Raw genomic sequence first — 22578 nt, 5'->3', positions numbered from 1 at the left:
CTATGGAAATAACAAAATCATATCTATAGCCAGGGACACAGTGAGAAAAAATGAGAAACCAGTTCAAGTGCTCCTACCTCCATCCAGGCTTATCTAAACAAACAGAGCTACAGGCCAAGTCTGAGAGGATTCAGAAATCACATACATGCATGGTAACCAGCCCCAATGTGCCAGGGTATTTTCTCTTCTCTTAAAAATCTATCTCTCCTCTATAATTAAACCATCCATTGCAGCTTTACTTACATTAATATTTGAAGACCATACATTTCGAATCCATCCAGGGTCTCTCATTATTGGAATCTGGAAAATAAAAACATTCTAAGTCAAGTCATGGAAATGTTACAAAATGACACCATAAACTTACTAAAAATCATTGAACTCGACAGCATAACAATAGGGCTGCCTATATCCTGGGAGCCCCACCAGTAGTAATCCCTAAGTATAGAGCCATCAGTAAGCTATAACCACTGATATATGTGGCCCTAAAATATAGTTTGAAAGCAAGCATTTTCCACCCAAAGAGGAACAGCAGAGGAGCAGGATGATTCAATCTGTGCTTTATAAGAATTGCTCTGACATCTGTGTATTAGAGGCAAAGGAGTAAATGTAAATGTTATTCTAGCAAACAATAGTTAGGATATGAACAAAGGTGATTACAGTAAGGACATAGACAAAGGAATAGCTGAGGACCCCCCCCTCCCAGATTTTATCAGTAAAGGAAGGATGTATAGGTGAAAGAGATTTTAAGGATGGTTGGGTTTGAGTGCTTAGATCATATCACTGAGAGAAACTGGAAAAAGATTTGGAGGAGGAAGAAATATCTTAAGAAATCATGAAAGCACATGTATGAAAATGACAGATTTCCCCATAAAATAGAATCTGAAAAAGAAAGTATGTAAAGTGGAGAAATTCTACCCAAACTTTTTTCTTGTTGGGAAAGTGAGTGGTTTTTCTATCTATAAATTGCTTCCTATAGTAATTATACTTTTTGTTTTGTTTTCTGTTTTGTTTTGTTTTGTTTTTTTGTTTTTGTTTTTTGTTTTTTTTTTTTTTTTTTTTGGGGCCACACACAGCAATGCTCAGGGGTTACTCCTGGCTGTCTGCTCAGAAATAGCTCCTGGCAGGCACGGGGGACCATATGGGACACCGGAATTCGAACCAACCACCTTTGGTCCTGGATTGGCTGCTTGCAAGGCAAACGCCGCTGTGCTATCTCTCTGGGCCCTATAATCTATTAATTCAGCACTGGTTCCAAATGAACAAACCATTAGAATACTTGAATAAAGTAGTAAAACATTATAATTGGGTTACTATTGCCATTTCACTGCCTGTGACTTGCTGCAGAGAGCCTTGGAACTTGGATGGCCCTCCAAGGCCCTCCTAGGCCTTCCAACTCGGATTCCTCATAGGGCACAGAATCACATGCCTGCCAGTACTCATCAGAACAATAGTTTGTTTCACACTCCATGGGAGGCCAGGAAGGCTGCCAGCTATTTAATTCATGATGCCTGGACTTGGTCCCCATGAAAAATTGAAATTCCAAATCAAATACCACTTTCAATTGCTAGGAGATATAACAATATTGTGCCCACCCCCATCCTGCCCCTCTACAGTTTGGTTTTATTTCACAGATATAATTATAAACCCAAGAACTCCCCAAATGGTTGTGATAACTGTTATTCTCAAGATATATATTTTAATATATATATATATTTAACCATTTAGATTATTTCTCATACAGAGGCGGGAAGAATTGTACAGTTGGTAAGGCATTTGCCTTGCACACAACCAACCCAGGCTCAATCCCTGGCATCCCATATGACCCTCCAAGCACCACCAAGAGCAATTATCAGGAGTAATTCATCAGTACAGAGCCAGGAGTTAACCCCTGAGCATAGCCAGGTGTGGCCCCAAAATCAAACAAAATGGATTTCTTATACATATTTAGTTCAAAGTTCCTGTCTATGGAAAGTCTTAGTGTGTTCACGTGTTACCAGTGTCTTTGGCTGTTTATGAAGGTAATTCTGGGGAAATTCACATGAGAATAGGACCTGGTTGCCAAGAAAAGAATGTGATTAGAGTCAATACTTGCTGCTCAGAGGGGAAGGGAAAGGGAATAAAGGGTAAGTAAAATTGCCAAAAGCCCTTGAGTTAACCATTATGCCTATGAATGAAAAATCTATAATAATCCAAGAGGTAAGCTTTGGAGGCTTCTGGGTTGGTGAATATATGAAAGCCTGAGAAGAACAGTGTGCCTGGAGGGAGAAGGAAGAAATTGAGCTCTTTCCCAATACCTTGCCCTATGATCTCTTCCTTTTATATTCTTTTTAATAAACAATTGATGTGGAGAGAAAATAGATTTTCTAAATTCTGAGAAACACTGTAGTAAATTTACTGGAGGAGGTTGTCCTGGGAACCACTAATTTCTAACCAATTGGTCAGAAGCACAGATATTAATATGGGCTTGTGGTACTGGAGAGAAAGTACAGTGGTAAGGTAGTTGCCTTGAATGCAGTGGACCTGGGTTCAATGTCCAGCATCCTATAGGGTCTCCTGAGTATCACCAGGAGTGATTCCTCAGTGCAGAGTTGGGACTAGCCCCTGAGCATTGCTAGATATGGCCCCAAAACAAAACAAAACAAAAGAAGAAAATATGAGTTTATAACAGGTGCCTCAAGCCCAAAAGCAAATTGTGGGACCTTCTAAACTATTGTTGGTTAAACAGAGAATAATATAACCACAAGGGCTTACAACTGGTTGTAAACATTTTATGGGATTATTATGTTACTGACCCTACCCTGATCAGTGATTGTGCCCTACCCTAGGATGTGACCTGGCATTCTGCCCCCACCCTAGGGTGGTACCTGATTCTGCTTCTACCATTGGGTGGTATCTGATCCCACCATTGGGTGGTACCTGATTCTGGGGGATAAAAACAAGGGTCTGTGGAAGGCGAGGGGCTTTTGGCTGGAACTGATGCTGAGGCTTTGGACTTCAGTCTTGTCCACCGAATAAAGCTAATATTTCCACAAGCCTGACTGTCTGCAAGCTGTTTACCTGCCGCTTCACCTCAGAACCGCCGGCTGAACAGGGTGGCAGACACGTGCTCTGAGCTGGAGGGGAAAGACCTCATCCTCCATCCCTCCATCAGTCAACCTCTTCAGGGGCTGACTGGCAACACTGGTATCTAAAATAAAGAGTATTCTAGAGAGATTGGACCCTTAATCTAGGGAATCTCATGCTATCTTCACATAGTGTTAGCTTAACTGAATTCTAGAACAGCCTGCTGGTGAGAATTACTTATTGGTGTGGAAGCCAATGTCCATCCCCATCAGAAACTAGTCTTGGGGCACAGCAGTGCATGAACCCATGTATTTCAAACATATTTTTGTCAAAACTAAGGAAAAGATAATGTCATTCTACCCTGAAAGAATATGAATCATGCATTCAAAATTCTAAAACCCTGGGCCCAGGAATAAGACTCAATGGTAGAACACCTACCTTACAAACATGTAGCCGGGCACTCAACCCCCAACCCACATGCCAGACACAGTGCCAGCAGAATTGCACTTGGATCCCTGGTGCCACAACAAGAATGTGCACTTGGAATAACACAACCAAGTGTGTGTGAGCACACTAGCTAAGTGTGCAAACTTCAGGCATCAGCACCACCACATCAACAACTGAAAGGAAAGAAGGCCTGAGATAAAAACAATTCTAACACAAAATTCTAAGCCCACCCTTTGGGACTCAGATGCCCTACTGTTACAGCAGAGTTTTGTGAACAGAGGAGGAACTAACTGGAAGTCAGATCCCTAGAGTATTACTCCAGTTGGGTCACTGATGAAGAAAGGCAGTGCCTTGAGCAAATCACAGCTCCTCTTGACCTGGTTGTCATAGGTCCAGTTGGAAGCACTGAAGACTGAGCTGGTCTTAACTGCCAATCTTCTCTAGGACTGCTTGTAAGCGAGTGACTTTCTCAAATAAGTCCATGCCAGTTCAGTATCTCTCTAGTATTTCTTCACATTGAATTTCTGAAATCTAGACAACCATTTCTACATGGCCCACTAGGGCATAATTAACGGAGAGAGTGCATTGGTGACATGTGTCAGACTCAGAATTGATCATGTGACTAGTTCGGCAAACAGTAGTCATGCCAGAGTTAAAGGACATCATCTCAGTAGATGACACGTCCCCAAGTGACAGGTGACAATGTCAAAGGAAAGCAGGACTTGAATGGAAAGGATCCTGGGTGACTCAATTTTATAGTCCCATCCAGTCTCAAGCAAATCCTGTAGCTGTGCCTTACGTAAAGGTTTCTAATCACACCTCTTGAGTCTCACCAACCAGCTGTCTCATGTAGCCCATTTTCTCACTCAACAGGTGCTTCTAACTGATAGAAAGAAACTTCTGGAATACTGTATCAGGGCACTACTCTGATCCAAATGTCCAGGTTTTTTCCATTCCACTCAGTAAATTCCAAGATTGCAATGGTCTTCAGAGTCTTCATTTTACCCATTTTGGGGGCTCCTCTGTTCCTATATTTTCAATTATTAACTATTGGCTTTCACATACTGCTCCCTCAGCCTCAATGTTCTCAGTCTCCTTGCCTATTTTCTTGTTAGCAATTGCTACCTCCTTTCTTTGGGTGTGGATCACTTTATCCTGCTATTCTGTTCTTCTTAGCACATTGTCAGGCTTTTAGTATTATGTTGTACATTTATTCTTTGTTTTGTTTCCACTACTAAAAGTATAGGAATTTTCTCTACCTACCCCTATACCCTATCCCTGTGATAACCAATACACTGCCTGGTAATGGTGAAAAGACTAAGTTCAATTACTGTCATGCTCTTTGTTGTTGTTGTTGTTGTTGTTTTTTGTTTTTTTGGGGGGCCACACCCAGCAGTGCTCAGGGGTTACTCCTAGCTGTCTGCTCAGAAATAGCTCCTGGCAGGCACGGAGGACCATATGGGACACTGGGATTCGAACCAACCACCTTTGGTCCTGGATCGGCTGCTTGTAAGGCGAACACCACTGTACTATCTCTCCGGGCCCTGTCATGCTCTTTTACCAAGGTCACCCCATACCCGAAAGTGCTCAGGAGTTTCTCCTGGCTCTGCATTCAGAAATTGTTTCTTGCAGGCTTGGGGGGACCATATGGCATACTAGGGATCAAGTCCAGGTCTGTCCTGGGTCAGCTGCATGCAAGGCAAATATCCTACTGCTGTGCTATCATGCTGACCCCATCTTCTGCAACTTTCTTCTAGGTTAATCTCTTGATCCTATTTGCACCGGTCACTATATTACTTGTTAAATTGTGTTCTACATGTATAGATCTTAATAGATAGATAGCTACCTTTTTTTTTTTCAATTCCCATGCAAACAGAAGATTTTGTATCTAACTTCAGTGGTTTAATATTCGTTTTCACAGTTCAGGGAAAAAAAATACAACATTGTTAGGTTTTTAATCATTCTCAGCTATCTTACTGAATGTTTCCCAATTGCTGTGATGTTTGATTGTGTATACTATTTATCAACTTATGCTCAAAATTATATCTGCAAAAATGTTCTAATATCTTTGTCCACGAAAGTTGATGAAAAAGGAACTTGGATACTATAGACTCTTATTACAGTGCTCGTTATAAGAATGTTTTAGCAAGCTTATTTTTAATCTGTATATATTGTATATACATATATATGCAGAAGTGTTCTTGTGAATTTGTTTAGAGAAGTTTATGAAAAGGAACTCAGATGTTCTTGTACATACTGAGCACTAGTACAATGCTCAGTGTAAGAACATTTAAGAATTTTCAAATTAAGTGTATCTGCAGAAAGGTTCTAATTTTATTGTTCAGAGAAGTCTGTGAAAAATTGTTATATGTATAAGACAAAGATATGGAAAAATCTGATTGTTTTTGAGAGTATATTTGCACAATCTAATCTTTGATGCTTTTATGGCCAACGTTTACTGTCCCTAATGCAAAATAACAACCACTTTTATAAGATCTGATCTGGAGTTCCCACCTTTGATGGAGAATAGTAGAACAAAACTTTTGTAGCTTTTCTCACTTTTTTGTTTTGTTTTAAACAGAAAGGGTGAAATTATAAGATGATACCTAACTATTAACCCAAAACAAAACAAATCTTCCTCTTTCCTATATACCTCTTCTTTTGATATATACAAGCTCACCTGGATATACTCCTCCCTGACCCACCTGGCTGAATTTTAGTAAAAATAAAGAAAGAAAGAAAATTGAATAAAGGGACGAAAGAAAGAAAGAAAGAAAGAAAGAAAGAAAGAAAGAAAGAAAGAAAGAAAGAAAGAAAGAAAGAAAGAAAGAAAGAAAGAAAGAAAGAAAGAAAGAAAGAAAGAAAGAAAGAAAGAAAGAAAGAAAGAAAGAAAGAAAGAAAGAAAGAAAGAAAGAAAGAAAGAAAGAAGAAAGAAAGAAAGAAAGAAGAAAGAAAGAAAGAAAGAAAGAAAGAAAATTGAATAAAGAAAAAGTAATTCTGGGGCCAGAGAGATAGCATGGAGGTAAGGCGTTTGCCTTTCATGCAGAAGGTCATCGGTTCAAATCCCGACATCCCATATGGTCCCTCGTGCCTGCCAGGAGCGATTTCTGAGCAGACAGTCAGGAGTAACCCCTGAGCACTGCTGGGTGTGACCCAAGAACCACAAAGAAAGAGAGAAAGAAAGAGAGAGAGAAAGAGAGAAAGAGAGAGAGAGAGAAAGGAAGGAAGGAAGGAAGGAAGGAAGGAAGGAAGGAAGGAAGGAAGGAAGGAAGGAAGGAAGGAAGGAAGGAAGGAAGGAAGGAAGGAAGGAAGGAAGGAAGGAAGGAAGGAAGGAAGGAAGGAAGGAAGGAAGGAAGGAAGGAAGGAAGGAAGGAAGGAAGGAAGGAAGGAAGGAAAAGAAAAAGCAATTCTAGCTTTGGGTATAAAGAGACCATGAAAAGCAAACAACTGGTCCCGGAGAGATAGCACAGCGGCGTTTGCCTTGCAAGCAGCCGATCCAGGACCAAAGATGGTTGGTTTGAATCCCGGTGTCCCATATGGTCCCCGTGCCTGCCAGCAGCTATTTCTGAGCAGACAGCCAGGAGGGGTGTGGCCCCCCACAAAATAAAAAGCAAACAACTGACTCCATCATTCTCTCCTGACTAGCTTAGTTTTTTTTGTTGTTTTTTTTTTATTTGTTTGTTTTTTGGCACACCCGTTTGATGTTCAGAAATTGCCCCTGGCTTGGGGGGACCATATGGGACGCAGGGGAATCGAACCGCCATCGCAGTTCTTCCTTGGCTAGCGCTTGCAAGGCAGATACCTTACCTCTAGCACCACCTCGCTGGCCCCTAGCTTGGTTTATTAATCCTTCACTGCTACCCTTCTTCTTCAGACCTGTCCATCTGGGGTTGGAGATATGATACCTGGGGAGGTCTTACAACTCATGGGATTTATTTTTACATACACATAAACCTACACACAATTTTAGGGGGATGATAAATATCTTCAGCCTGGCTATAAATGCATTATAGTGAAAGAATCCCCAGTCATACACCAACTCCTTACTCCACAGATAAAGACCTCAAGACTCTGAGAAAAAAGAGATAGTTAAGGCTGACTTTCCTTGATGATAAAATTCTGGTCAAGGTGATGCCTAGATGATTGCTGGGCCCTTTCCCACAAAGTTCAGCAGTAGAGAAATAGAAAGTCAATCACAAAGAAATGATTGAAATCCTGAATCTAATACTTATAGTTTTTTGTTTTGTATAGATCTACTTAAATCTTATATATTCCATTTTTTTCCATGTACAAAGGAAGATAATGATGCTTCTATCTTCAAAGTCAGCAAGAACAGATTAAAGCTTTCAGCATCCAATCTCTCTGACCCACCCTCTCATGGGATTATGTTGGGTGAATCTAGGTAATCCAGGATAATCTCCCTATAATAAAGTTTTTGGTGAGCAATTTAATCATATCCATAATCTTAATTACTTTTGTCCTGTAATTAACACATATCTCCATATTTCCAAAGAGTAGCACATGGGCAGTTTGGGAGGGTCACTATTCTATATCGGTTCAGCCTCCCAATGGGATCCTGTTACTTCCTGCAGCTCATTCTACAGCCTATAGAGATATTCAATTTTCTGAAACATAATCTGGTCATGACACCATGAAAAGTCAATCCAATAAACATAAAACATGTATACAGGTTTTTTTCTTGGGGGGGATCACACCCGGCAACTCTCAGGGGTTCCTCCTGGTTCTACGCTCAGAAATTGACCCTGGCAGGCACGAGGGACCATATGGGATGCCGGGATTCGAAACGCTGTCCTTCCGCATGAAATGCAAATGCCTTACCTCCATGCTATCTCTCCAGCACCATGTATACAGTTTTAATGTGACTTTCCACCCTTCTAGTCAGCTAAATTTATCTAGCCACAGGATCCTTGTGCCGAAGTAGAAATTGGGAGCAGGATTCCAGAGTATCCCATTCTAGAGTCTAAGTAGAGATAAATAGATCATATATCATACAATTATGACAAGACAGAACAATGAACAAATCTGACCATGTTTCCAGAACAGGAACTGAGAAGCCACAGAAACAATTAGTAAATGGAATTTAAAGTAATTTTTGTTGGAGCCAGAGAGATAGCACAGCGGTAGGGCGTTTGCCTTGCTAGCCGCTCGCTGACGCAGGACCAGTGGTGGTTCGAATTCTGGCATCCCATATGGTCTACCGTGCCTGCCAGGTATGATTTCAGAGCACAGAGCCAGGAATAATCCCTGAGCACCACCGGGGTGGCCAAAAAGACCCCCCAAAATAATAATTTTTGCTAAAAAAAATTACTAATTTTTACTGATTGCAACAACCATTGTATATTTTAAAATTAAAAATGTGCCTCTTCCTCCAGAGCAGTGTATTATGTAACTAATGTATAAAAACCCTGTGTACATTGCACTCGGGGCTCAGTCTTTTTGGCAGTATCAGGTGGAATTCTCAAGCATAAGAAATCTGGGTCAGGGGCCAAAGCGGTGGCACAAGCTGCAAGGCGTCTGCCTTGCACGCGCTAGCCTAGGACGGACTGCAGTTCAATCCTCTGACGTCCCATATGGTCCCCCAAACCAGGAGCCATTTCTGAGCGCATAGCCAGGAGTAACCCTTGAGCATCACCAGATGTGGCCAAAAAAACAAACAAAAAAAAAAAAATTCTGGGTCATCTCTCTCTTCATCCTTCTCAGGTGCTGCCTGTTTTTCAGTCAGAATTTCTCTAACAGCACAAACCTTAATGTATCTTCTGCTCAAGATATATTAAAGCTATTACTCAGTCTTCATTTCAAAGCTAAAGGCACAACCTCTAAGAGATAATTTGGGCTTCCTTGACTTGAACACACTACAGCATCTACTCACGACTTTCCTAGAATTTAGCACAGTTTGCAAAGTTACATTTGCTTGCTCAACACTCTAATTCGTAACAGATTCCTTCATAAGGTAAAAAAAAAAAAAAAAAAAAGAAAGAAAAACTCATAACTTTATCACTAGCACAGGCACACAAAAGCTAATCAAGAATATTTGTTGTGGGGCCAGAGAGATAGCACAGAGGTAAGGCATTTGCCTTGCATGCAGAAGGACGGTGATTCAAATTCCGGCATCCTATGGTCCCTCCCCAAGCTTGTCAAGAGTGATTTCTGAACCCCTGAGGGCAGCTGGGTGTGACGCAAAAACCAAAAAAATAAAATAAATAAACTCCTAAAAAAAAAAAAAAAGGATATTTGTTGAATGGAAAAATTAAAACATGATGTTCTCCATATACAACTGAGAACACTGACACTTGGGAGGCTGAGGGACTTGGTTCATATGACACAATTTATAAATGAGGAGAAGGAGAATAAGCTTGCATTTGACCCAGGTTTGACTGTTTAAAGTCCAGTAATCATTCCAGCTGCAAGTCAGGGTACTAGTTACAACTTGATTCCACCCAAAAGAGAGGTCATTCCTGGTTTCTTTGTCTATTTGTTTATAACTTGGTTTTACCCAAAACAGAGATTTTTCTACTTACACATATCAAGCAAATCTGGGCTTGACTAGCTCATGATAGGCCTTCTGTCCTTACTCCTCTGCCTGAGGGTGGTCTCTGTACGCAATAAAAATTGCAATCTGGCAGGCAGCTCTTGCTTTGGGCTTGAAGAGACAGATTGCTGCATGGCCATGCAGAATTCACTCTAAACTTTGTTTTGGTTATTTCCTGGGGCTACCCTTCCTCCAGACCCACTTTTCCTAAGTGGAAATAGGACATTTGGGGTTTACCAACACAGACAACAGGTTTTTGTGCTTTTCTAAAGAAAGTATGATGAAAGTGATGTTGGTCTCTAGATCCTGGTGGGTTCATGTCTTGGCCTTAGGTAACAAATATTGAGGATAGTTTTGTTTGCTCCTGCTCACATCCTCCTGGCCACTCGGTAGAGACCTTAGCACCCACCCCAGACTTCACTGTTGATCAGCTTTTGACCAGCAGAGACTGCCCCATCCCAGAGCCCAGGGTGGCTTGGACATCTAATGCATCTTTGTGCCTGGTCTCTGGCAGTAGGGGTGGGAATGAGGCAGAAGAAACTACACAGAATAGAGTTCTACAATGGGAGTTGAGGGTCAGAAAAGTTTGGAGTCCCAATAAGCATGCCCTTTCTCTTCAGCTTGTATCCCCATTTACAGAACCCAGGGGCTAGATTGAGAGAATGTGAGGTCCAGATTAATACTGTGAACACATTTTAGAATGTGTTCTTTGGGTGCAGACTTCTTGGGCAGGCTATAAAATATACAGGAGAAGGGGGAGAGATTTAACTTCCTGGATGATCAAAACTTCTCTTCATAAAGAAACGTTCGCTAGGAAATTCTCTTACCCAAGCATCATGGTCCTTATGCAGTACCTGAAAAGGTCTATGATTCTTTCAACATCTCACTCATCTCATTCAAACAAATCTCAAGGATCCATCTGAGACTTGAAGCCACAAGAAATAGGTGAAGCTCCTCAGAACCATGATAACATCAAAACATTGACTTATAAAATATTTTAAATTTTTTTAAAATACTGATAAACACAGCTAAATACAGTCACAGGCCAAACTCATTGGATACCTAATTAAATATAAAGATTACATAAAGGATACATAAACATAAAGGATACAAAAATATTCAGATAAGAAACTTTTCTTAAAGTGGCAAAATGTAGACCACATTCTTCAATCATTGATCCATGAACTATTGCTGGTCACAGGTATATAGAAAGGTTTAAAACTGGGACCAAAGTGATAGCACAGCGATAAGGCATGCCTTGCATTTGGGCAACACAGGATGAACCCTGGCTAAAATCCAGGCATCCCCTATGGTTCGCCGAGCCTACCAGAAGCAATTTGAGTGCAGAGCCACCGGGTATGGCCCAAAAAGAAAAAAAAAAAAAAAAAAAAAAAAAAGGTTGAAAACTACTTGTCATAGATGTTCTGTATAACCTTGACCTACTTTTCTGTGCTTCAAATTTTTCATCTGTAAAAATATGTTAGAATTAAATGTGAAATAAAAACATCAGCACAGAAATGAGCATATACTATGCATGAAATAAATACTATATTTATTACCATTTTAATTTTTTATTTATTACCATTTAATTATTACTACTCCTACATCATGGTATATAACTAAATGGCGACACTCTGGGGCTATAACTCATTCATAATGTGTGTCTATCTGGAGTACCACCTGGGCCAGGTGCTATAGACAAACATGAGCTGCTACAGTTAAGGGCAGAACAGCAAACCAGGATGGGACTTAATCAAGTCCAGTCACACATTAATGGAGTCCCTACTCTGTGCCAAGTCTTGTGAGTTCATCCCTGGGGCAATTACAAAGATGACTAAGACTTGAGTTATCGGTAGTCTAACAGGAAAAGCAGACCGAGAAATTAATCTGTATAATCCAACCAGTATGTGCCACCACAGGGGCATAAACAAGGTGCTGCTGAAGAAGGAATGGGAGAGTCACCCCAGAAGAGTTGGAACTTGAAGAGCAAGCTCACCAGGCTAATGTGGGAGGAGATGAGCAACAGAGGAAGGGGTCACCTTCCACTTAGATGTTCGTCAGTGATGTAACATGGGTCAGAGTGAGGGTGAGCTGAGGAAATGAGAGGGTTCAGCAATGCAAAAGGAGGCACTGTAGACTGAGCTGGCTTGGGGGCCACAAAAAGAGGAACTCACATCTCATCAGGAAGTGATGGGAATGTGCCTTTTCTGTTTCCTCTTAGTTCTGTCTCTTCTTCCTAACCTTCAGGGAGGCCTTAGGTCAGGGAGATGGTGAAACCTGAGGCGGGATCCAACCCCTTCAGGGCTTCACAAAGGACCTAGCAGCCACCTGTCCTATAAAGTCATAAGTCCTTAAAATCATACCCAGGGGGCCCTGGAGATAGTTCAGCAGATAGGGAATTGCCTGGCACTCAGCTGACTAAATTTCTATCCCCAGGATCCAGTTTGGTCTGCTAAGTATCCCAGGAGTGAATCCAGAGCATAAAGCCAAGAGTAATCTCTGAACGTGCTAGGTGTGGCTCCCCACCTAGTAATAATCCCCCCAAAATAACCACACCCAAAGTCAACATGTAACCTTTTTTTGTTTGCTTGCTTGTTTTGTTTTGCTTGAAGTCACACCTGGGGATACTCAGAGCATAACTCCAGACTCTGCATACAGGGATCATTCCTGATACTCAGAGGAACCTAAATGGTGCTTGGGATCAAATCCTATATGATGCTTGGGATCGATTGACTGCAAATGCCTTACCTCCTGTACTATTGCTCCAGCCAGTAACTCTTTTTTTGCAAGTGCATTTCATGACTTGATCTCTGCAAGAAAGCACTCCCCAGAAAAGAATACAAAACACAAGATTCTGCCTGGGAACAAAGGGTCTAATGTTCCTGACGCCCTTTTGTTGATGTGCAGCCTCTAGCCCTCCCCCCTCCCCAGGGGAAGAGGGTTGTGAACTAGAAGGCCTGAGATGCCAAAATGTTAATTCATTAACACTAACTACACTTCCACTCTCGACCTCCCCATTTTTAATGACGTGCATGATTTCCAAAGTTCTTAAGTGATAGTTTAGTGCATCCTCCTAATACCTCACCCATCATCAGAGTGCCCACTTCCCTCCACACAAGTCCCAGGGACCCTCCCATTCATTTCTGCCCCCTTCCCCCAGGTAAGCTTATTCTTTTGTTCATTTGTTATTTTGGGTTGGAGTCACACCCAGCGGTGTTCAGGGCTTATTCCTGGCTCTGCACTCAGGAATCATTCCTGTTAGTATTAAGGGGACCATATGGCATGCTCAGGGTCAAACCTAGATTGGACACGTGCAAGGCAAGCACCCTACTTGCTGTACGATTACTCCAGCTCCGAGGTAAGCTCATTCAGTTCCTACTCTGGAGTTCACTTCTTTGGGGAAAAAATGTGCATACGAGGCAAAACTTTTTTTAATTGTGCTTCCAAGTAATTCAGCACTTCTGCTCCTCAACATCTACTCCAATTGCCCAAATACCTCAATATCTACTCTAATTGCCCGATGCATATGTGCCCTATGTTTACTATAGCCAACAATTCACATTAGCTAACATAGTAATCTGGAAACAGCCTAAGAACTTTTATGCTCTGAACATTTCACAGCAAACCTTCGCCTCCAACATAGTGTGCTCTCACCCAGAACACCAGATGCATGGGAGAAGGCCTCATAAGTAAGATTTGCCCCATTAAAAAAAAAGAAGAGTGGAGGCCAGAGAGATAGTACAGTACAGTAGGGAGTTTGCTTTGTCAATCTGGATTTAATTCCTGGCCTCCCATATGGTCAGTGCAGAGCCAGGAGTAAGCCCTGAGCATTGCTGGGTGGGGTCCAACAACCAAAAAAAAAAAAAAAAGAGTTTGAGGAGTCCTACTAAAGAGTTCATGCCAAGCAGACATCCCATTTGCCAAGTTTGAATGAACAGTATCAAAAAATTCAAAAGTCGGGGCCGGGCGATGGCGCTACAGGTAAGGTGCCTGCCTTGCCTTCACTAGCCTAGGACGGACCTCGGTTCGATCCCCCGGCATCCCATATGGTCCCCCAAGGCAGGAGCGACTTCTGAGCGCATAGCCAGGAGTAACCCCTGAGCGTCACCAGGTGTGGCCCAAAAACCAAAAAAAAAAAAAAAAAAGTCAAAAGTCCTGCTTATAAATTGGACTCTGGCACTCATAGATCTGCTTTTTGCATCTATAAATTTAGGGGAGTTTTGGGGGGTTTTCTATTGTTGGGGGGGTCAAAGTCATCAGTGGTCAGGGCTTACTTCTGGTTCTACTCAGGGATCATTCCTATTGATGTTCCAGAGATTATATATGATGCTGGGGATTAAACCTAGGTCAGTTGCATGCAAGGTAAAGCATCTTACCTACTGGCTCTACCTGCTATACAATAACTCTGACCCTTGTTAGTTTTTCTAGGTTTGTGGCTGCTAGAAGCAGGATATCAGAAGAAGGTGAAAAGGGTGAATAGGACCAAAATTCCAGCATTGGGACAGGAGAGATAGCACATCCATAGGGCATTTGCCTCGCATGCAGCTAACCCAGTCTGACCCTGGTTTGATTCCCAGCATCCCATATGGTCCCCCTTGCCTGCCAGGAGCGATTTCTGAGTTCAGAGCCAGGAGTAACCCCTGAGTGCTGCCGGATGTAGCCCAAACAACCCTCCCCACCAAAAGTTCCCAGCCTTAACGGAGTCTTGAGATATAAAGCAGAGTTTAAGGAGCATATTACTATCTTTTTACTGGAAAGTTGATAAGAGAGTAGATGATAAGCTTTCTCTTCCTGAGAGAAGTGTTTGTATAACTGTATCAGGTGATGGATGTTAACTATGCAGAAAGCTCTGAATAATTATCCTGTGCACCCAATACTCATTCCTGCTTTTTGTCAGCCAAATCTTAATTTAAAAAAAAAACAAAAACAAAAAACAGATTTCCTTGAAGAGATAGAACAGAGGTTAAAGTATTTGCCTTGCAGATGGCCTAACCCACTTTGATCCCTGACAGCACATGTGATTTCCCCAACACTGCTAGGAATAGCTCCACGAACCACAGGGTGTGACCCCAAAACCAAAAACACAACAGATTGAGGATAAAGCACAAGTTTTGCATGCACAAGACCGAGGTACTGTTGCCAGTTCTACAAATAAAAATAAACAGGAATAACAGCTTCTCTTTGTCTTCTACCAATTTAATTTGTGTGCATTAATAAATTGATATCTTAATAAGAAAGGTTAAGCAAAATAAACAGGACACATGCAATATTCTTGGGAGATTGCCTTTCACATAACCAACCTAAATTTGGTCCCCAACCCACCCATCTCCCAATCCTGTAACTCCTGAGGCCAGAGTCAGAAATAACTCCTGAGCATTGTGGAGGGAGGGAGGGAGGGAGGGAGGGAGGGAAGGTGGAAAGGTGGGAAGGAGGGAAGGGGGGAAGGAGGGAAGGGGAAGGGAGGGAGGGGGAAGGAAGGGAGGGAGGGAGGAAGGGAGGAAGAAGGAAGGAAGGAAGGAAGGGAGAGAGGGAGGGAGGGAGGGAGGGAGGGAGGGAGGGAGGAAGGGAGGGAGGGAGGGAGGGAGGGAGGGAGGGAGGAAGGGAGGAAGGAAGGAAGGAAGGGAGGGAGGGAGGAAGGAAGGGAGGGAGGAAGGAGGAAGGAAGGAAGGAAGGAAGGGAGGGAGGGAGGAAGGAAGGAAGGGAGGGAGGAAGGAAGGGAGGGAGGGAGGGAGGGAGGGAGGGGAGGGAGGGAGGGAGGGAGGGAGGGAGGGAGGAAGGAAGGAAGGAAGGAAGGAAGGAAGGAAGGAAGGAAGGAAGGAAGGGAGGAAGGGAGGAAGGGAGGGAGGGAGGGAGGGAGGGAGGGAGGGAGGACGGACCTGGGAATTCAGTGTCCTGCATTAGAGGAGATTGTGATGAAAGTGTTGGGCTGGGTGTGTGGAATGGCAGACAGCAGGGCAATGAGCACTTTTGGGAAAAAAACTAAATGTCAGAGCCTGGTCCATCATTTCCCAAAGTGCCTGAGTATGAGCTTCTCCCAAAACATCAGAGCCCTGCAGTCCACGTGTTCGCATTCCTGCATTTCTCTGCAGAAGTGGGAGAGGTGGGAGTCGGTGGCCTGCAGCTCCGGTTCCAGGAAGGGCTTTAAATAAAGACCTCAGAGAAAACCCTTTGACCTTGGGTACGTCCTGTCCCTTCTAGGAAAGCAGCCGCTCTCCTGGGAGGGCAGCAGGGACGCGTGATCCGGCCAGTCTGGAGAGTCAGCGGGCAACATGCCAGCAGGGCGTCTGAGAAAGAAATTAGAACCGGGCAGGACACAGCGTTCCTTCCCCCGCGTGCTCTGGGGTCGTTGCACTCCCGGGGGCAGAGAGCACGAAGATGAAGACGACAGACACCCCCACACCTACCACTCACTGAATCAGAATCAAAAGCTGGGGAGGGGGCTCTGGAGACCAGCCAGATTCCAAGGGCAGCTCCCGGGTGGCCAGGACTGTTGCCCAGTTTGCAACTTGGCATTGAAGCCTCACACAGGGGGTGGGACCCGCCTCGCCAACCTTTTCCTGCTGGCTGCCTCGTGACCCTGTGGGCTTGTTCCCAGCGCTGATGGCAGAGGACATTTTCAGTGGGATGGGGCTTGGTACCCAGCTGCCAGCCAGACAAGGCCAAGGAGAGGGGAATATGTTTTTCAAACACCCAGCGCTTCTCCCCTCTTGTTTCCAGTGACCTGGCCTCTCTAGGAGCTGCAGCTGTTCCAGCTTTGAGTGCAGGCTTTGAATGCTTTCAGGTCCCGGCTTCAGGAGTGGATTAAAACTGGGGACACAGAGGACCTCTCAGGCTGCTTATTTGAATCATCAAACTTTACTTAAAAGACAAAGAGGTGGGTGCGGCTCAAGGCATGTGATGCAAGCTTGCAGGCATGTGATCCAAGTTCCCTGAAGTCCCATATCAGATGCGATCCCTCACAGTATTGCCTTAGGTCTCCTGGTGACACAACAAGGTGTACAAACACTGCTGTCACATGAGTTCTGAGCATCATAAGTGGGGGCAAAGGAATAAATTTGAATTAGAAATATATATCATCCTTAAATGGTGGCTTCTGAACCAGAATATGGACACCCCAGACATCAGGTGATAAGCAGGAGCTCACCCCACAGATGCTGCTGATTGGGGAAATAGGGCCAAGAACTCAGGGTCTTGGAGAGAAGCAAATAGAAGTTGGAGAAACTCTGAGCCCAGCCAGGCATGGAGACCAGTTGCTGGGCACGGCAGCAGAAGATTGTACCCTTAAGTCTATCTCAGGCACCTTTAGAAATTTAGTCTTTGCTGATCCTTAGATCTTCCCAAACACAGATAGCTGAGACTGATTCACTTGGGTAAGGCCAAATGCTTTGAAGTTATATTCTTTCTCCTTTATCAACCAACTGTTAGAAAGCAGCTTCCTTTTGTTTACTGAGATAGTTAAACATTAATCTGATGCCTTCTTTTCTAAAGAGCAATTATGTGAGGGGAGTAGGGGAGCAAGACATTCAGACATGTCTCCTATGGACCTCCCCCAGCCCGTGCAAAGCCTTAGTCTGAAGCTCTGAATATTCTGACTGATCAATTGCTCTTTTACTAAGCTTTTGATTTGCTTTATGATCATATTGATTTCAGTTCACTGCCATGAGCAAGGAAAGGAGACACCAGGTGTCAAGCTCCAAGCCAGGTGCAGAAACAGAGAGCTCTAGCTGTTCTGGGTACTATGGATAAGCTGCCAATCAGAGTTAGTTCAGGGGACATGGCTCAAATGGACTGAAATACATACCAAACATGTACAGTGCTCTGGAGATCTCCAGCACCATATGGTCCCCTGAACATTAACAAGCATAGCTTGGACCTGGTCAACACAGGTACTACTAGGGAGAAGTCCCTCCCTTAAAAAGTGGAACTTGGGCCGGGCGGTGGCGCTAAAGGTAAGGTGCCTGCCTTGCCGGCGCTAGCCTTGGACGGACCGCGGTTCGATCCCCCGGTGTCCCATATGGTCCCCCAAGCCAGGAGCGACTTCTGAGCGCATAGCCAGGAGTAACCCCTGAGCGTTACCGGGTGTGGCCCCCCCCCCAAAAAAAAAGTGGAACTTAGTGGGGCTGGAGCAATAGCACAGCAGTAGGGCATTTGCCTTGCACGCTGCTGCTCAGGAAGAACCTGGGTTCGGTTCCCGGCATCCCATATGGTCCCCCAAGCCAGAAGCCATTTCTGAGCGCATAGCTAGGATGTGGCCCCCCAAAGAAACAACTTCCACCTTTTTTGTTTTGACTTGAAAAATTCCTGTTTGTGATTCAAAAGCCTGGATTTTAGTCAGTAGGAGACATGGCCTGCAATTAAGGCTTGCTGGTCATAGACTCTCTGAACCCACCCCAAAACTGATCCCCACTTCAACTAACTCAATCCATCCATCACAACAGTTTCTTGCCTTGTTTTACAGATTTGTTTCTATCACAGGACCCTCTTGATCTGGGGCCCCTGCCTCTTCTGTTTCCCTTTCTAGTGAATTCCTCTAAGAGTCACCTGTATAAGTTTTCCCCAGTTCTTTTGTTTTTGTTTTTGTTTTTGTTTTTTTGGGTCACACCTGGCAGTGCTCAGGGGTTACTCTTGGCTCTAAGCTCAGAAATCGCCCCTGGCAGGCACAGGGGACCATATGGAATGCCAGGACTCAAACCACCGTCCTCCTGCATGAAAGGCAAATGCCTTACCTCCATGCTATCTCTCTGGCCCCCATTTTTGTTTTTATTTGGGGGCCATACCTGGAGATGCTCAGGGGTTCCTCCTGGCTGAGGAATCAGTGATTCCTCAGGAATCACTCCTGATGGTACTTCCCCATATGCTATACTTGGGATCGAACCCAATTGAGTGCATGCAAGGCAAATGATCTACCCGCTATCCTATCACTCCAGCTCCCTGTCCAAAGTCCATTATCTCCTCAAAACTCTTCAGCTTTGGATCATTTTCTCCCAGTTCTTCAAAACTGCCCTCACCAATGGGAGATATGAAGGCTAAAAAATTCTATAAACATTGCTCAATCAATCGTTAATCCTGCTCTTGATCCAGGAATCACATTTGCCACTACCTCTCACTTTCTCTTCCTTGATGCACTTCCTTCACCTGGCTCCCAGAACACCAGAGTCTTTGTTTCTCCTCCTACCAAATGATGGCTCTCCTCTGTAATCCACAAACCAGTTCTCCTTCCTCTTCTCCACCTGCATTGGCTCCTATTTTGTAGCTATAAACACCTTCTATAAGCTAATGATTTCCGACACTGTGTCCTGTGCTGATCTATCTCTCTCTGGGCTCTTTATCTATCTCTGTACTCTTGGAGATTGCCTTGCATATTGCATTTTGCCTTGCATAACTGACTCAAATTTGATCCCCAGCACCCCCCAGTTCCCTAACTCCTGAGGCCAGAGTCAGAAATAACATGCCCCACTTCCCATTGAGCACCTCCATTTGGTAAATCTACAGCCATTTCAAACTCTGCTATCCTCCCTTCTGTTCTATTGACAGCCTCCTTTATTTTGGTTGATGAAAATTCTATCATTTCAAATACTCAGGCTACTTTCACTTTTTTCTCACACCAACAATTAATATTTAGTAAATCCCAGTGGCTCTGTCTTCAAGACATGTTTGGGATCCAACATCTCCTCCCACTGCAACAACCCTCTCCTTCATCTGGGCAGCCTCAAACCTACACTTGTTTACTGCAATAGTCTCCTAACTGGATTTTCTGCTGCTCTTTTGTACAAACTGCTCTCCACACTGCAGCCAATGAGGTCAAAGATCATTGGGGCTCAGCTCAAAACCTGCAAGGACTCCAAGTAAAGCCAAAGTCCCCACCACAGCCTGCTGAACTTCACATGTGATGCAGAAAACAGATCTGAGGCAGGGGATGTCACCAGACTTTGTTTTGTTTCCTCCCTGAAATTGCTATCACAAATAAAAGCCAAGTTGTTTTTCTTTACAGAAAGTGAAGTTGGACAAGTGCAAAAGGTTAAAAAGGTTAAAGATGAACCTTAGATAATCTCAGGCATCCATTCACTTAACTACAGAATCAAGATGCTGAAAACTAAGTCCCCAGGCCTTACTGAAGTGAAAAGTCCAACAACAAAGACAACCCAGTGCTTATAAATCCCAGCTTTACTCATTCTGATCCTTCCTAACTCTATGAAAACACTCTGGACCCAAGAATAGAGAGCTATGAGCTTTGCCTCCTTGCCAGTTGACTTTGCAATAAAGCCTTTTCTCTATGTTGGTGCCATCGTATTGGCTTCTGTGTGCCTCAGGCAGTGAGTTCTTGCTCAGAAATGCATGTTTTTTTTCTTTCTTCTCCACCAACTGGACTGTACCTCTGATGCTTTCACCTTGCACATACATTCCCACTCTCACCCCCACCAACTTCATCTCCTGATCCTGTTGTTCCTTTGTAGTCCATCCAATATGTTCCAATGTGTCATGGTAGGGGAACATCTTTTCCCCCTCAAAAAAGCAAATGGTTCTCCAAAGTAAATGACCAACTCCTTCATCCCCTTCAAATTTGAGCTCAGTTATCACCTTTGGTGGTGATAGAAGGGCCTTTGAGCCACACCCATTGGGGGCTACTTAAGGTATACTCCATGCTCAGGAATATTCAGTACTAGGAATCAAATCAGGGTTGGTTGCAGGCAAGGCAAGTAAATTGTTTCTCTAGCTGCTTAACTGAGCTATTCTGATTTCAATCTGTCCTCCTACATCAGAACCCTTAACCTTAACCCTGATTCATCCTTCTGATGCACTTTTCACTTCTCTGGAGACTATAATTTACAAACTTATACTACTATATAGTATAATTTACTATACTTTCTGTCTAACATTTGTCCTCCATAAATAGGGCTTTATTTTTTGTTTTGTTTGTCTGGTCATAAAAGTTCTCCAACATAGCCCAATTTTCTAGCTAATTATGTATAATTTAATAAGTGATCATTAAATAGTCTTGAGTGTCTGAATCAAATGAATAAATGATTAATTTTTTTAACTTTAAAAGAAGATTTTTATTTGATGGGGATAAATGCTAAATAAGTGAATCATATGATATACCCATGGCTAGCTATCACAGAGATTCATAGATGCAAGAAAATGATTGGATATGGACCATTTCAACTATAATAAAGATGCCTTGCGAAGCAGAAGTCTTCCATACACCACAAAAGCACCGAGGGGAGAGTAAATGATCATGCAAGGAGTCTACAGTTAATTCCATGACAGTATACTTCAGGGGTGGAGAAACCCTATAACTCCTAGGCCGAGGGAATTCCCTCTATAATATCCCCAATACTTAATGTGCCTATGCAGGGGGAAAACAAAACAAAACAAAACAAAAAAAAAACACAAAATAATCATCTTTCCACACATTGATCGATTTTTTGACATCTTTATTTTGGTGTAGATATTGAAGTTGATATCTTCAATTTTATTTTATTTTATTTTATCTTATCTTATCTTTCTCTTTCTTTTTGCACTCTGGCATGATTTAATTTTAGAACCGAGACTATTGTGTGGTGCTTGTCTTTATTGCTGTAGTGCTCACTGGATATTTAATTTGATATTTTTTTCTGTATTGTTGTGGTGTTTCAATTACCTTTTACATGTCCTCCCTCAAACTGAGGTTGAAAGCCTCTAGAAGATCTTCACCCATTTTCAAAGGATTTAACTTCTTTTTTTATTTATTTACTTTTTTTTTTCTTATTTTGTACCCCATTCTATTGCTTTTCTTTCCTTCAAACAAAACCACATAACTCGATTTATCTAGCTCTGCCTCTTAAATAGAGGGGGAAACAAGGGAGGGTACCAGGACCAAACAGATATATGACCACTAATAGTAAGTTAGACAAAGAGGGGACCACCTACTCTAGCAGCCTGGGGGGTGATGGTGAGGTATATGGGTTGCAGAAAGGGAACTGGAATGGGGGGAGGACAAATTTGGTGATGGGTATTCCCCTGATTCAATGTTAATATGTACCTAAAATACTACTGTGAAAGATATGTAATGATCACATTATGATCACAATAAAAATTAAAAAAAAAAGATGTCTTGGTTTCTAAGGTTATGTTGGGGAATGCAGTTAGTCATACCAGTATTCTCCATAACTTTTATATGTGTAAAATAGTTTCTATAATAAAAATATTAACAGTCATTTTCAAAAGTCAGCCAGACCTATTCAAAGCTGCTCTGTTTAGTGCTGGACTGCAAATAGCCAGAGCTGTGATTGTAGCCTCTAAGAGCTTGGTACACATAGAATGAGACTGCACAGTGACTCCAGAGTGATACACAGCACAGACAAAATAGAAGGGTGAGTAAGCCAGTGCAGGCATCACAGGCAGAAATGCAATGGGACACTCAGTGGAAAATGCTACAATCAGGTGTAGGACAACTTTCATGAAGGTAGAGAGCTGAGCTCTGGGATGAAGGGCTTCACAGAGCTTGGAGTTTGGGGTCTCTGAGTATAATCTAGCAC

General features: G+C 43.0%; 1 protein-coding gene across 1 annotated transcript in view; it reads right to left on the bottom strand.

Moving 5' to 3' along the window:
* LPIN1 (lipin 1) overlaps positions 1 to 22578 on the bottom strand; it is a 159268-nt gene that overhangs the window by 112087 nt on the left and 24603 nt on the right. The window contains 1 exon segment of the mRNA XM_049784553.1: positions 244 to 300. Within this exon segment, the coding sequence (XP_049640510.1) occupies positions 244 to 300 (57 nt within the window).

This window comes from Suncus etruscus, chromosome 12 (genome assembly GCF_024139225.1).
Source record: "Suncus etruscus isolate mSunEtr1 chromosome 12, mSunEtr1.pri.cur, whole genome shotgun sequence".
NCBI lineage: Eukaryota > Metazoa > Chordata > Mammalia > Eulipotyphla > Soricidae > Suncus > Suncus etruscus.
The sequence above is the reverse complement of the archived record's forward strand: the minus strand, read 5'-3'. Positions and strand labels throughout refer to the sequence as shown.